Genomic DNA, 15,397 nt, shown 5'->3' on the forward strand with positions numbered 1-15,397 from the left:
TGATCTTTATATACTTGAAGACGAACTCATTGAGTCTTTTTTTTTGAGACGAAGTCTCGCTCTTGTCCCCCAGGCTGCAGTACAGTGGTGCGATCTTGGCTCACTGCAACCTTTGCCTCCCGAGTTCAAGCGATTCTCTTGCTTCAGCCTCCTGAGTAGCTGGGAGTATAGGTGCCTGCCACCATTCCCAGCTAATTTCTTTTTTTTTTTAATTTCTTTTTGAAATGGAGTCTTGCTCTGTCGCCCTGGCTGGAGTGCAGGGCGGATCTCGATCTTGGCTCACTGCAAACTCCACCTCCTGGGTTCACGCCATTCTCCTGCCTCAGCCTCCCGAATAGCTGGGACTACAGGCACCCACCACCATGCCCGGCTAATTTTTCGTATTTTTAGTAGAGATGGAGTTTCACCGTATTGGCCAGGCTGGTCTCGAACTCCTGACCTCAGGCGATCCGCCCACCTCGGCCTCCCAAAGTGCTGGGATTACAGGTGTGAGCCACCATGCGTGGCCCATTGAGTCTTAGAAATTGTTATTTTTCCATTTTTTCTTGGACTCTTTTTAGAGTCAACAACCATATTTTTCTCTTCCAGTTCTAGACACGTGAGTGAGTAGGTATGTGGTAGGTTTGAGGATAATTAATTATAGAGAAGCAGTTTAACCTAGTAGTTAAGAACATCGACTAATGACAAACTGCCTGGATTTGAATCCCGGTTCTACAAATAACTTATTGGTGTGATTTTGGAAAAGTTAATCACCCTCTTTGTGCCTTAGTTCTCTTATCCGTAAAATGGAAGCAATGACAAGCTCTCTTCCAATGAATTTATTTTATTTTATTTTAGAGACAGAGTCTCATTCCGTCACCCAGGCTGAGTTCAGTGGCGCGATCTTGGCTCATTACAACCTTTACCTCCTGGGCTACTGCAATTCTCATGCCTCAACCTCCCAAGAAGCTGGGACCACAGACACACATCCCATGCCTGGCTAATTTTTGTATTTTTAGTACAGATGGAGTTTCACCATGTTGGTCAAGCTGGTCTCAAACACCTGACCTCAAGTGATCCACCTGCCTTGGCTTCCCAAAGTGCTGGGATTACAGGCGCGAGCAACTGCACCTAGCTGTTTTATGCAAACCTGATAGCCTCTGAATGCGCAAATATTTTCTAGACTTGGGCAAGTTAGTATGGTGAGAATTCCTGAAATGCTTTGGAGTCCTCCAGGCATTCAGTCATCCTCTTTGTGGGTATCTTCCTACCAGGGTAGAGACCACACAGATGTTATCTGGGGACCAGGATACTTAATTTCACTAGGAGAAGGCTCTCTATAACAATGTATTGTGAAAACTGTCACATCTTTGCTGTGGACTAGAAGAGGATACCTGGCAAACTGAATTTGTCTAGGATGTCTTAGTTGGTGGCAGCATCCACAGACAAAGGACTCTTCTGTCTCTTCCCCTCTGTATAAAGATCTATGGGATTGGCCAGGTGTGGTGGCTCATGCCTGTAATCCCAGCACTTTGGGAGGCCAAGGCAGTGCATTGCTTGAGCCCAGAAGGTAGAGACCAGCCTGGGCAATATGGCAAAACCTCATCTCTACAAAAAAATACAAAAAAATACAAAAAAATTAGCTGGGTGTGGCGTGCACCTGTAATCCTAGCTACTTGGGAGGCTGAGGTGGGAGGATCATCTGAGCCGAGGAGGTTGAGGCTGCAGTGATCCCTGTTTGTGCCACTGCACTCCAGCCTGGGTGACAAAGTAAGAAACCTGTCTCAAAAAAAAAAAAAAGAAAAAAAAGAAAGAAAGAAAAAGATCTATGAGTCAGACTTTAGAGCAAAGTTAAGGGAGTTGATAGTGAAGAAAAAGCAAATGTAGATCTCTCCTTCAGTATTCATGGCAGTTTGGGTCATTAAACAAAGATTATCTCCAAATTGAACTTGAAATTGCCACAGTGTTGGGCCAGGCGTGGTGGCTCACGCCTGTAATCCCAGCACTTTGGGAGGCCGAGGTGGGCGGATCACCTGAGGTCAGGAGTTTAAGACCAGCCTGGCCATCATGGTAAAACCCCATCTCTACTAAAAATACAAAAAATAACTGGGTGTGGTGGCATGCGCCTGTAATCCCAGCTACTCAGGAGGCTGAGGCAGGAGAATCGCTTGAAACTGGGAGTTGGCGGTTGCAGTGAGCCAAGATCGAACCACTGCACTCCAGGCTGGATGACAGAGTAAGACTCCATCTCAAAAAAAAAAAGAAATTGCCACAGTGTTTCCACGAAATCCCTTAGTCACTAGAGGAGATTGCTCTAATTGCACTACACAGACTGTCTCTAGGATGATTTTTTTTTTCTTTTCTGTAGGGATGGGGTCTCTGTTGCCCAGGCTGGTCTTGAACTCCTGGCCTCAAGCCATTCTCTCTCCTCAACCTTCCAGATTGTTGACAGGGGTGAGCCACCGTGCCTGTCCTAGGATAATATTGTTATTGCTTTCTAGTTTTCCCTCTGCAAACAACTTTTATGACATCCCACTGTTCCTTTGCATCTTCATTAGCCAGTAGCCAGGTAAAAGGCAGATCATTTTGTTTTACTACTGTAATGTAGCTGTTGTGGTAAAAGATTTTTTAAAGTTTAAATCCATTTATATTTTTTGAATATTTCAGTTACTATTCTTGTCTCTTTGAAAGAATGACTTTGAGCTGGCAATTTAGTAACCAGAAAGATGCAGACCAGAAATGAATCCATACAACTAGACCAATCAGGCAAAGCAGGAATTAGTCACTTGGTGTTAAGAAACCCCACAATTGTGTATATTGTTTTTGATGTGGAGGGGTGTGTGTGTGTGTGTGTAAGGTTTATACTTTGATAGAGTTCTCAAAGAACTCTTTGCCTAATAAAGGGTAGGCTCTGCCAATGTGCATCAGTCAGATTTCTTTATTTTCGCAGGATTTCCAGCCTTATGTATGTACCTGATTACAGTGGCTCCTAACCATTTGTTCTTTAAATTATAAATGGCATTTAAAAGTAATCTTGGGTTGGTTTTAATGACAGATTACATGTCCTTAAATTCTGGGGCATCCCTTGTTTTAAAACAGTTCATTTGAAATTCATATGAAATGCTTATAAGTGGAACATTGTTTTATGTCATCACCTCTATTAGATACCCAAGCTCCAGTGGTTCCATACTGGCGCCTGCCTGGTTTAGGCATTATCATCTACCTGCTGAAACAGAGTGCTAATGATTTCTTCAGCTATTATGACAGTCATCGACAGAGTGTCAGCAAGCTACAAAATGTAGAGCAGCTTCCCCCAGATGAGATAAAAGAGGTACGAATCTTATTAATGAGCTGGGGGGACTTGAGAAATCATTGCTGTTACTAGGCCAGGGTACTGGTCTCAGACTGAGTAAAGACAACGTATACAGTATGACTGAAGGAATTGGAATGTTCTTCTGTGTGATTTGAAGAAGACTCTTTTGCCGTAGCACCAGCCTTATAAACATAGAAACTCTTAACTGAAAAACAATGAAGTGTAGCACCTGTTCAAGAAAATAGAAAGGCAGCTGGCCTTTGAATGAAGAGTTTTGGGTCATTTATACTCTAAAATCTGTGCTGAGAAAGGCTTCTGTTGCAGATTTTTTTTTTTAATAGAACTTGGGTAAATGTCTCTGTGCCTTCAGCATCTTCAATATCTGTTTAGCAAATCTTTCAAACAAATGGGATAGCATATGAAACTTGACTGCCTTCCCTCAGTGACCCAGAATCATTCCCTCTACTTACTGTATTAACTAAAGATGCAGAATTACCAGGATTGCTACTAAGTAGCTTGCTGCCTTTTCCATTTGGCACAGCTGAATGTAAGGCATCTCTTGGCCAGTTCCTAAGGCAGTGCTGAAGCTTCCTGGTGTCCTGTGGCAGCCTGGATTTTGAGCCACTTTGTCATTCCTGGTTTGCACCAAGCTTTCTAAAAACTTCCATGTTACTCTTATGAGTAGTCCATGCCTACTCCCTCTTGCCACTTTTTCTGGTAACCTCAGGGGACATTTATTGAGTGTCTACAACATGCCAGGCCCTGAACTACATGTTCTACCTAACACCTGGGCAGATACTGTTTCTATTCTCATTTCTCATGTGAGGAAACTGAGGCACAGAAGACTTGCATAACTTACCCAAAGGCATGTAGCTGGCAGGAACAGGGTGAGGCAGGAGTCAATGACTGGGTTTAGGTAACCCCTGAAATTTTGGGTTTATGCCTGGCGGTCCTTCCTGTAACGTGTAGCTAATTAGTGATGTTTGTACTTGCAAGAGGAATTGCATCATCATCATGAAGCGTGTGGCCTTCCATCAGCCTCACTTCAGTACGCCTTCCTTGGAACCCAGCATCAGAACGTTAGCTGGAACAACTGTGCTCATGTGTGTGCCACACTGAGAAGTGGTCATGGGAGCTTTGGTTGATGATCATATTTTAGTTATGCTCTAGGTGTCTACCTTGTATTTTTTGCAGAAGATACCTGACAACTGTTAGAAATTCTCCATGGTATTGTTATAGCTCTGCTTGAAAAACCTATCGTTGTGTCTTGGTTTGTTTTAATGTGACAGGAAATTCAGGGTTTCATCAGCAACCCTGACTGTGTTTCAGGGACAGACTTTTTCAAAAGGCAGCAGATAAATGTTCATTTGTGAATTTGCTTTGGCTGTAATTTTTAAAAATTGCTAGCTTCTTAGATAAAAACTCTTATCTGCAAGGATGTTTAAATTTGAGTGTTTTTCATAGCATTTACCATGGTGACCTGCTGATAGTAGTTTTTCATTAAAAATTTCGTTCCAGTTGATGTCATTCTAATACCACATTTGTTTCTTCTAGTTGTGTCAGTCTGTGATGCCTGCTGGTGTTGATAAAATCTCCACTGCCCAGAAATATGTTCTAGCAAGACGGCGCTTGGTGAAGGTGATCAACAATCGAGCTAAACTGCTTTCCCTTTGTTCTTGTATCCTTTATGAAATCATGCACTTGAATGATGACCTTGAAATATAGGAACTGTTCACTTATTCTCATATTATTTGGGCACCAAAACCAGGTGGAAGGAGATAAACTTAATTTTTTTCCCAGTAAATGCCTAATGTATTTCCAAATCATAGTTTTTGTTCTTATCTTTTAGAGTAGCTGGTAATACTGATAATATACACGGGCACTTTCTGTCAGGGAAGAAGGTAGGGACATGAGACTACTGGCACAGGACCCCAAGGTCCCCACCTCTTTCCTCAGCACACCTTGCTGCTTCCTCTTGAGGAGCCTTCAGTGAAACCCTGTCTGTTAGACTGAGGCTGTGGATACCTCATTAAGTGAGTGCAGTCTGTCGTTTTTTCTCCTCCTCCGAAACTGGTTTGTAAAAAATATTTGATGAGTTTATGTTCCTTTAATCTGAGCTCTGGTATAGTTATCATAGAGACCTGCCTATTTATTCTTTGGCGCCATCTGGAGTACTACTTGTTACATTGCATGCCCACGGATTCTCAAGATTCCTTATTTGCTTCGAGAACCTTGTTTAAAAGCAGAAGACTGCAAGGTAAACTTTCTGCTAAAAATTAATGAACCATAAATACCTATTTGTGTCTTGAAAAGCTAGTAACAGTTTTTTTTATTTTTGTTTCCAGATTACTTAGAGTGAATTGGGTGAATCAAGAGCTGCTTAGTCACTAGACGTAGCTATGTCTTGCATTTTACTTTTCACGGGACATTGTGCTGAGCATAAGAATATTCTAGAGCCTGCTCATCAGCTGTTCCTTAGCTTCTTGCTGCAGTTAGGGGCTGACCCAGCTCTAGAAGAATGGAATAGGTCTGCTATTATGCTGATTCTTATTGCTGGAGTGGGCCTCTGTGCCTTAGGTGGAAAGAAATAGAGAAAAACTGAGAACCCTGGTCTGGACCAGTGAAATGCTTTCTAGGGGCTTCCATTTGCTAAAAGTTGAAAATTGAGTTCCCAGTCTAGAGCTGTGTTTTTCATGATGCTGTTGTTATTGTTCATTGTCATCAGGTTCCTCCACTGTGTGGTAGATGTGTACTTGCACAGCCAGTATAACTCTGTTTTTTTATCTCTAGATTCCTTCGCCTCAGACACCCATCTAGATTTTAGAAGTGCGCTGGCTATAGTGAGCCAACATGATTTAGACCAGGTAAGTTTCTATTCTCATATTCTTTTATTTTTCTTTATTGAAGTAAAAGGGCTGGGTGTGATGGTACACACCTGTAATCCCAGCATTTTGGGAGGCCGAGACAAGAGGATTGCTTGAGCCCAGGAGTTTGAGACCAGCCTGGGCAACATAGTGAGACCCCGTCTCTTAAAAAAAAAAAAATTGGCATACTGTGGTGGCATGCACCTGTAGTCACAGCTACCTGGGAGGCTGAGGTGGGAGAACCACCTGAGCCTGGGAGATTGAGGCTGCAGTGAGCTGTGATTGCACCACTGCACTCCAGCCTGGGCAACAGAGCAAGACCTTGTCTCCAATAAATGAATGAAAGAGTGAAGTAAGACCTTGTCTCCAAAATATAAGTAAATGAGTGAATGTAAGTAAGTAAGTAAAAAGGAAAGCCTGGTATGTTAATAAGATTATGATTTTCAGGGTTGCTTACAGAGACCTGGTTTGAACTCTAGCTTGACCATTTTAACAGCTATATGACTTGGGACAACTTACTTAACTTCCGAGCCTCAGTTGCTTCATCTAAGAAATAGGAGGATTCAGCCTCAAAGGGTTTTGTCAGAATTAAGTGAGGTTTCATGTATGTGAGGCTGCTAGTGTTGTACCTAGAACATGGTAAGCGTTCCGTGATTGGTAGGCATTATGATCTGGAAACTCCTGATATCTTTTGATTAGCTTTGTAGAACTTTTTAGGTACAAAGTATCACTCAGCACTTATTTTTCAGGAAATAATTTAATGGTGAGATTGAGAGCAGCCAATACAAATCCCGCTGTAGTAGACTGTAGTACACAACACTGTGCTCTTACTAACGTGTTGATCAGTAGTGTTGGAATGAATGAAGAGTATGCCAAAAAACAATTACAATGAAAACCTCATATTAAACTAATAGCAAAGTTATGTTTCTAACAAAGCAGGTATCAGGGTGTGTGATGTTAGGGAAAATGAATTACAGCTAGATCCTCTACTAGCCATCTGAATGTCCTTAGCCATGATTTGATAAAGCCTCTGCTCCTCCCAAATCCCTCTTTTTGCTATTTTTCTTAAAACAAGGTTGGGAATGAAAGGTGCAGTTACAGCAGCCTCCAAAGCACAGCTTGCTGGATGTCATGGATACCATGCTCCCATCCCAATCCAGACTACATTAGCCCCTTAGTGACTTTATAAAAGGAATTTGTTTTGTGGCTAGGCTTGTTTAGGAGAACTAGTGTTAATTGAGGCCATGTGCAAAATTAGCCAAAGAAGGTTATTCAGAAGTTTGTTTCTTTGTTTGCTTTGTCTGAGAGACAAGGTCTCACTCCGTTACCCAGGCTGGCGTGCAGTGGTGTGACCACAGTTCACTGCAGCCTCAAACCCCTGGGCTCAAGTGATTCTCCCGCCTCAGCATCCTGAGTAGCTAGGACAACAAAAATAAATATATTTTGAAGTAATAACTGTTACTATTTCATTTAGACTGCTTTGTGAAAAAGCTAGAAAAAAATGCAGGATTAATAAATAATCTCACACTCTGTGCTGTGATTTTAATGCAATACTGAAAACAGGTAGATTCATCTAATATTGTACTTAATTTTAGTCTTTTAATATAACATCAAAAAGATCCATCTGAAACTACATATGCATTCTAGAATATATATGAATTCTAAAGCATATACCAGGTTTATCCCCACATTAATATTTTTTGAAAACAAAAGCATGCAAGTGGGTTTTTAAAAATTGCAAAATGAAGTAAAAAGTAAAAGCTTCTTTCCCACCTACCCTCCTGTCCTCCCTCCCTCCCTTCCTTCCCCGCATCCTCCTTCCCTCCCTCCCTCCTAGTCTTACTGACTTCTTGTATGGCCCTTCAGGAAATGTTTTTGTGTGTATGTTAGTATATCAGCATCAGCATCAACATTCATTGCTATTTAAAGCAGGTTTTTAAATTTATAGAAGAAAAGAAAGCAGGAAAAACATGAGAATTAAACCAAAAAATTCTAAGGTAGAAAATGTGAATGTTTAGTTAATTTAGTAACACATTACAAAAATTCAAAAGTATTTTACATTGAAAGAACCACATTACAAAAATTCTAAGGTGTTTTAAATTGGAAGACTTAGAATAAAAGAAATATTTGAGACAACAATTTTAACAAAATGTCTTTTGTGTCACTGCTAGCTTCAGGCTGATGCAATCAACGCTTTTGGAGAATCACTACAAAAGAAACTTCTGGACATTGAAGGATTATATTCAAAAGTTCGATCTCGATATAGTTTCATACAGGCTCTTGTCAGACGTATCCGTGGCCTCTTGAGGATATCAAGGAACTGAGAGCCCGTGCTTATGCTCTTCTATGAGAGAGATGAATTGGGGAGAACTGTCTCCGTTTTATAGATTAGTTTCTTTCTAAATTGTGACCAAAAATATTTTGCTATTTCTTTCTTTGTATATGGACATCTTTTCTGTAAACTTCTTTGCCTAGTTCCATCCTCACTAGTAAAAAATAAATACTTTTTAAAAAAAACAAAACAAATGTATGGTTAATCTTTTGATCTTTTATCTTGTGATCAGCATTATCAGGAATCTAACAAATAAACCTTCAACAGTGGTGATTTTCCCATAGAGATATTATTCTGAATGCCAGATTAAAGGCATAGTCTGAAAATTCTAATTTTTTCAGCCTTTGTAGCTACATTACACTATTACAATATTCAGGGTTACTAAACTATAGCTATGCTCTTATAGAATAGTGTACTCAATACTGTGAAAATGTCTGAAAAAGTCAAGCTTTTTCCTAAAATTATTTAGGTTTTGCCTTTTTTTTTTTTTTTCTTTTTTTTCTTTTCTGCATGTAAGTTGACAATACAATTGTCCCTTGGTATCTGGTGAGTACTGGTATCTTGTGAGTACTTGGTATCTGGTGAGTACTGGTTCCGGGGCTCCCACGGATACCAAAACCTATGTTTTGGTATGCATGTTCCTTATATAAAATGGCAGAGTGTTTGCATATAATATAGATGCATCTTCTTGTATACTTTAAGTCATTTCTAGATTACTTACAATACCTAATATAATATGAATTCTATATAAATAGTGGTTAATACTGTGTTTTTAAATTTCTATTATTTTTTACTGTTATATTGTTTTTTTTCCCCCAAATATCTGTGATCTGTGGTTGGTTGAATCTGCAGATGTTGAACCTGGGGATATGGAGAGCCGACTCTACAGTAATTTGTGTTTGTTCCTTAGAAATGATTGTGAAATTTCTCAAATTAATCATCTGCCAATATTTCTTATATAATTAATATGAGGGCTATCACTAGGACAAAACATTTACATGATCACCACTCTATTTCTTATCCAGTTGTTTTCATGTTCAAGTAACTACATCATCTGAAACTGCAAATTTCCTTTTCCAGCCAGCAATTACTTCAGCATAATACATAGGAGAGACTGCTGAGAGGAGTGAACTTTCGTTCACTTTCATGTAGTAACAGAATAAATGCTGTAACACTATAGAATAAAATTGATACTTATTCTATAGTGTTATAGTGTTTTTTGGTTTTGTTTTGTTTTTGAGAAAGAGTCTTGCTCTGTCTCCAGGCTGGAGTGCAGTGGCATGATCTCGACTGAACTGCAACCTCTGCCTTCCAGGTTCAAGCGATTCTTTTGCCTCAGCCTCCTGAGTAGCTGGGACTCCAGGCATGCGCCCCCATGCCCAGCTAATTTTTGTATTTTTAGTAGAGACAGGGTTTCACCATGTTGGCCAGGATGGTCTCAATCTCCTGACCTTGTGATTCACCTGCCTCGGCCTCCCAAAGTGCTGGGATTACAGGCGTGAGCCTCCGCGCCCAGCCTGGTGGTGGTGGTGTTGTTTTTAAATGCTTACAATAAAACTTCTATGGCTTCCAAGCATTGGTTTTTGGTTTTTGGGTTTTTTTGTTTGTTTGTTTGTTTGTTTTGGAGACAGGGTCTTATTCTGTCACCCAGGCTGGAATGCAGTGGCATGATCATGGCTCACTGCAACCTCCGCCTCCCGGACCCAAGTGACTCTCCTGCCTCCGCCTCCCAAGTAGCTGGGTTACCGGCGTGTGCTACCATGCCCAGCTAATGTATTTTTAGTAGAGACAGGGTTTCACCATGTTGGCCAGGCTGGTCTCGAACTCCTGGCCTCAAGGGATCTGCCCACCGCAGCCTCCCAAAGTGCTGGGATTATAGGCGTGAGCCACTGCACCTGGCCTTCAAGCATCTTTTTAAAACAGCTTTATCTTAGAGGAAGTTATGCTGTCAGATTTAAAAAAAGAAAAATATAAAGGCTTTGTCAGTGTTATATTTTGTAATTAATTTACTGCCCACCAGAGATAAACATTAGCTGGAAAACATTCTGTTAATAAATAGAAGTCCCAGATGTGAAAGAATAAATAAATGGATCCAAAATGTAGTTATAGTGCATAGTGCTCCGCTGGTCAGGTATATGGTTATCTCTATCATCTGGAGCACAGGCATGAACCTAGAAATGATTAGCAAAGAGCCTGGGTGTGAAATCAAAGCATTTTATAAACTTCTGAAGTATGAAGCATTCTTAACAGACAAGACATATAGCTAAATTTGGAACTGGGATTTTGGGAGTGAGGAGGTGGTTCTTGCCTGTGTTTATGTGAGTGAGAGCAAGTGAGTGTGTGTGTGTAGGTAGGGGAACTCTGCTTCTTGTCAGTGACTTCCTCAGATTCCTCTGTCCTTCCGCCTCCCCGGCGGCAGCACTGCTGCTGCAGTGGCTGCTCCCTGGGTTGTAGGAAATGAGTGATAATGATGACATCGAGGTGGAGAGTGACAAGCAACAACAGAGATTTCAATCTGTGGCTGACAAACGGGCCCATCATAATGCACTGGAATGAAATCGTAGGGACCACATCAAAGGCAGCTTTCAGTTTGTGGGACTCAGTCCCAACACTCCCAAGGAGAGAAGGCATCCTGGGCCCAAATCCTAGACAAAGCCATAGAGTATATCCAGCATATGCGAAGGGAAAAAACCACACGCCAGTGAGATATTGATGACTTCAGCGGCAGAATGCTCTTCTGAAGCAGGAAGTCCGTGCACTGAAGGCAAGGTCAAGTGCCCAGCCACAGGCCAACTATCCCTCCTCAGACAGCATCCTCTACACCAATGCCAAGGGCAGCACCACCTTTGCCTTTGATGGGGGCTCCGACTACAGCTCAGAGTTGGAGCCTGAAGAACCCTGAAGTAGGAAGTAACTCCAGATGGAGGCCAGCTGAGTTACTCAGGGCAGGCCAGCAATAAACACTGTCTCCATCATCCTCCTTTCCGTTTCCTCAGAACCATTTCAGAGGCTATTTTTCTCTTTCTCCCTGAAATTTTTTTTTTTTAATTTTTATGTAAAAGCTGTTGGGGCCTGGCGCAGTGGCTCACGCCTGTAATCCCAGCACTTTGGGAGGCTGAGGCGAGCAGATCACTTGAAGTCAGGAGTTCGAGACCAGCCTGGCCAACGTGGTGAAACCCTGTCTCTACTAAAATTACAAAAATTAGCCTGGTGTGGTGGTGCACGCCTGTAATCCTGGCTACTCGGGAGGCTGAGGCAGGATAATTGCTTGAGCCCAGGATATGGAGGTTGCGGTGAGCCTAGATGACACCACTGCACTCCAGCCTGGGCAACAGAGCAAGAGTCTGTCCCCCTCCCTACCCCACCCCCCAAAAAAGCTCTTGTCCTCCTTCCCCATTTTCACTATAACTGTTAAAAAAAAAAAAAAAAAAAAGTGTTCCCTTCAAGGATTCCCTGTCCCCACCAAGAATTTTTAGACCAAAACAGCCTAGCTTGGCAGCTTTTTCTATGGAGGACAGATGGCCAGCCTGACCTCTGAGCACAGTATCCTGCCCACTCCACCAGCTCCTGCAGCCCTGCCCAGGCACATGCCTGGAGGACACCTGCCCCACCCAGGCTGCCTCCAGGTCCACACTCACCTCTGTTTAACAGACTTTGAGAATCTGTGAACTGCTCTTAAGAAGATGACTTTAAGAAGATGACTGGGCTGGGCGTGATGGCTCATGCCTGTAATCCCAGCACTTTGGGAGGCAGAGGCGGGCGGATCACCTGAGGTCAGGAGTTCGAGACCAGCCTGGCCAACATGGCAAAACCCTGTCTCTACTGAAAAATGCAAAAGTTAGCCGGGCATGGTGGTACGCGCCCGTAGTCCCAACTACTCGGGAGGCTGAGGCAGAAGAATCGCCTGAACCCGGGAGGCGGAGGTTGCAGTGAATTGAGATTGTGCCCCTGCACTCCAGCCTGGGTGACAGCGAGACTCCATCTCAAAATAAAAAAAAAGATGACTGGTTTGGAGTAATCAGATTTACACTTTCTCCTTTTTAAGGACTTTTTTCTCTTTTTCTAAAAAGCTATTTATTGCTCCAATTGAGTGACCAGATCCTTAAAGAAGTTTGTGGTGTAAAAAAAAGAGGGGTCGTGTTTGCAGCACAGACCCCTTTGGCGTGTTTCTCTCCTGCTTCTCAGCCAGTTGTTTAAGCCTGCGGTGCCAGCCTTAAGGAGGGCTGCATGACACCTGTGGTATGTATTGGAGATGGCAGCAGTGAAGCCGCAGCCACCAGGGAGTGGTCCTTTGGGGTTGGGCAGGGAGGGCAATATTGGGTGGTGTAGAGGTTTTGTATTGCGGGCCAATGATGGTGTTTCAATATTTATTTCCTGCTACTGAAATTTGAATCTGAGTGAGTTGTCCCTATTTCTTGATAGTACCGGTATTGCAAAATGACAGATTCAAAAAGTAATGATCAAATCTTGCTTTCTTTGTGTATGTCTAAGAGATAGAGCCAACTGATTTTGTATGTAAATACCAAGAGTGATTTACCTGGTGCTAAACCGGTATCCCAGTGTGGGCCTTTCCCTGCCCCAGCTACTTCCCTTCCTGCGGCCCTGGTACCTGCCTCCATTGTGTGATCCAGCCCTGGTTCTGGCTGCAGTCAACAGATCCCAGTGAAGGGTTTTGTGTGTTTAGGCCTCATTTGTCTTTTTCCTGCTCCATTCCTGGCATTTGCTAATTTCTAGTATATATTCTATAGTCTCTGTCTGGGTTTGATTCCATTCCATAGAAATAAAAATTATGTTGTACATATCCTTGCAAGAATTGTCTTGCAAATTAAGGCTTCCTCCCTTTACTATCAGATTACAAGTCCATAGTCTTAAAAAAATAAAGATTTTGGATTTACTGCGTTTCATATTGTTTTCTTATCATTTTGTCCCAAATTACCACTGACTGTGGATCAGAATCTGGGGCAGTGGAGGAGTGTGTGGGAGGGAGTGGCGGGCAGGCCTGCAGCTGCATCGTGCTGCTGACCAGAAATGTTTGTGTGACACAGCAGGGAGAGGTTGACATTCAGCCTGACCTCTGCATTCTGTTACCTGGGGCATGGAGAGAGGGCGCCAGGTGCAGCATGCACTCTTCAGCGAAGCAAGCAAAGAGGATAAAACCAGTGTTGGGTAGTTTGTTTTGAAAAGCTACATTTAAATTTTAAATAAATGTAGGATTTAAATATGTCGTTTTTACTAAGTGAATCAGTTTGGTGGGATAGAAAATCAAAAAGAGGTACATACTCTCTTCCTAGTCATTACTACTGTAGTCTTGGTCAGTTAGTAATATAGAAATTATGTCTGAACTTAATCTGAGCCGTAACAGCTGTTAATATACAACATAACCTTTTCTAAATATTTGTCTAGTGTTTTCTCAACTTATTTATTTCATTATTTTTTGAGACTAAGTCTTGCTCTGTCGCCCAGGCTAGAGTGCAGTGGCACAATTTGAGATCACTGCAACCTCTGCCTCCCAGGTTCAAGTGATTCTCATGCCTCAGCCTCCCAAGTAGCAGAGATTACAGGTGCCCGCCACTATGCCCGGCTAGTTTTTGTATTTTTAGTAGAGACGGGGTTTCACCTTATTTGCCAGGCTGTTCTCCAACTCCTTGACGTCAGGTGATCTGCCCGCCTCCGCCTCCTAAAGTGCTGGGATCACAGGCGTGACCCGGCCTTCCCAATTATTTTGAACAATTTTAAATCTTCAAAAGAGTTGGAAGAAAAGTACCATGAACCCATACAGTTTTCACCTAGATTCACCAGTTGTCAACAGTTTGCACATTTGCTTTGTTTTTTTAATGTATATATATACTAGTTTTCTTCCCTAAATTATAGACATTATGACACTTTATCACTAAATATTTTAGCAAGTAAGAACAAGGATATTTCCTTTCTAACCACAATACCATTATCATATCCAAGAAATTTGACAATAAAATACAATAAAAATATCTAATCTTGTCCATTAAAATTTCCTCAATTGTCCTAAAAATGCCCTTTAGAACTTTTTTTTTTTTTTTTTTTTTTTAACCCGGGATCCAATTAAGAATCACACATTGGCCAGGCGCGGTGGCTCACGCCTGTAATCCCAGCACTTTGGGAGGCCGAGGTGGGCGGATCACAAGGTCAGGAGATCGAGACCATCCTGGCTAACACGGTGAAAACCCCTCTCTACTAAAAATACAAAAAATTAGCCAGGCGTGGTGGCAGGCGGCTGTGGTCCCAGCTACTCGGGAGGCTGAGGCAGGAGAATGGTGTGAACCCGGGAAGTGGAGCTCGCAGTGAGCCGAGTTCGCGCCACTGCACTCCAGCCCGGGCGACAGAGTGAGACTGTGTCTCAAAAAAAAAAAAAAAAAAAGAATCACACGTTATATTTAGTTATCTCTTTATTTTATTTTATTTTTTGAGACAGAGTCTTGCTGTGTTGCCCAGGCTGGAGTACAGTGGCTCGATCGTGGCTCACTGCCACCTTTGCTTCCCGTGTTCAAGTGATTCTCGTGCCTCAGCCTCCTGAGTAGCTGGGATTATAGGCGTGCACCACCATGCCCGGCCTATTTTTGTATTTTTTTTAGTAGAGACAGGGTTTCACTGTGTTGGCCAGTCTGCTCTCGAACCCCTGGCCTCAAGTGATCTGCCCACCTCGGCTTCCCAAAGTGCTAGGATTACAGGTGTGAGCCACCACACCAGGCCCAATATTTAGTTATCTCCTTAGTCAATTTTTATTCTAAAACAGTTCCCTGGTTTTTCAGAGGATGGGAGGCTTTTATAACTGACATTTTTTAGCTGTTTTAGAAAAGGTCCTACAATTTGTTTTCTTTTGATTAGACTCAGGTTAAACAGTTGTGGCCAGAACACCACACTTTTACAGTTGAT

The 15,397-nt window shown here is 42.2% G+C and overlaps 1 protein-coding gene and 1 pseudogene across 2 annotated transcripts in view; both read left to right on the forward strand.

Annotated features, from left to right (window-relative positions):
* Positions 1–8,682, forward strand: part of NUP205 (nucleoporin 205) — a 94,643-nt gene extending 85,961 nt beyond the window's left edge. For both annotated transcript variants that reach the window (XM_054493782.2, XM_063667861.1), the window contains exons 39-43: positions 3,144–3,310; positions 4,847–4,970; positions 5,421–5,549; positions 6,083–6,156; positions 8,328–8,682. In XM_054493782.2, coding sequence (XP_054349757.1) covers positions 3,144–3,310; positions 4,847–4,970; positions 5,421–5,549; positions 6,083–6,156; positions 8,328–8,480 — 647 coding nt within the window. In that variant the 3' untranslated portion in view covers positions 8,481–8,682. The remainder of the gene's footprint in view (positions 1–3,143; positions 3,311–4,846; positions 4,971–5,420; positions 5,550–6,082; positions 6,157–8,327) is intronic.
* Positions 8,683–10,941: 2,259 nt separating this feature from the next.
* On the forward strand, positions 10,942–11,423 carry LOC129041001 (protein max-like; annotated as a pseudogene).
* Positions 11,424–15,397: the final 3,974 nt, after the last annotated feature.

The sequence above is a fragment of the Pongo pygmaeus genome, chromosome 6, assembly GCF_028885625.2.
Source record: "Pongo pygmaeus isolate AG05252 chromosome 6, NHGRI_mPonPyg2-v2.0_pri, whole genome shotgun sequence".
Lineage (NCBI taxonomy): Eukaryota > Metazoa > Chordata > Mammalia > Primates > Hominidae > Pongo > Pongo pygmaeus.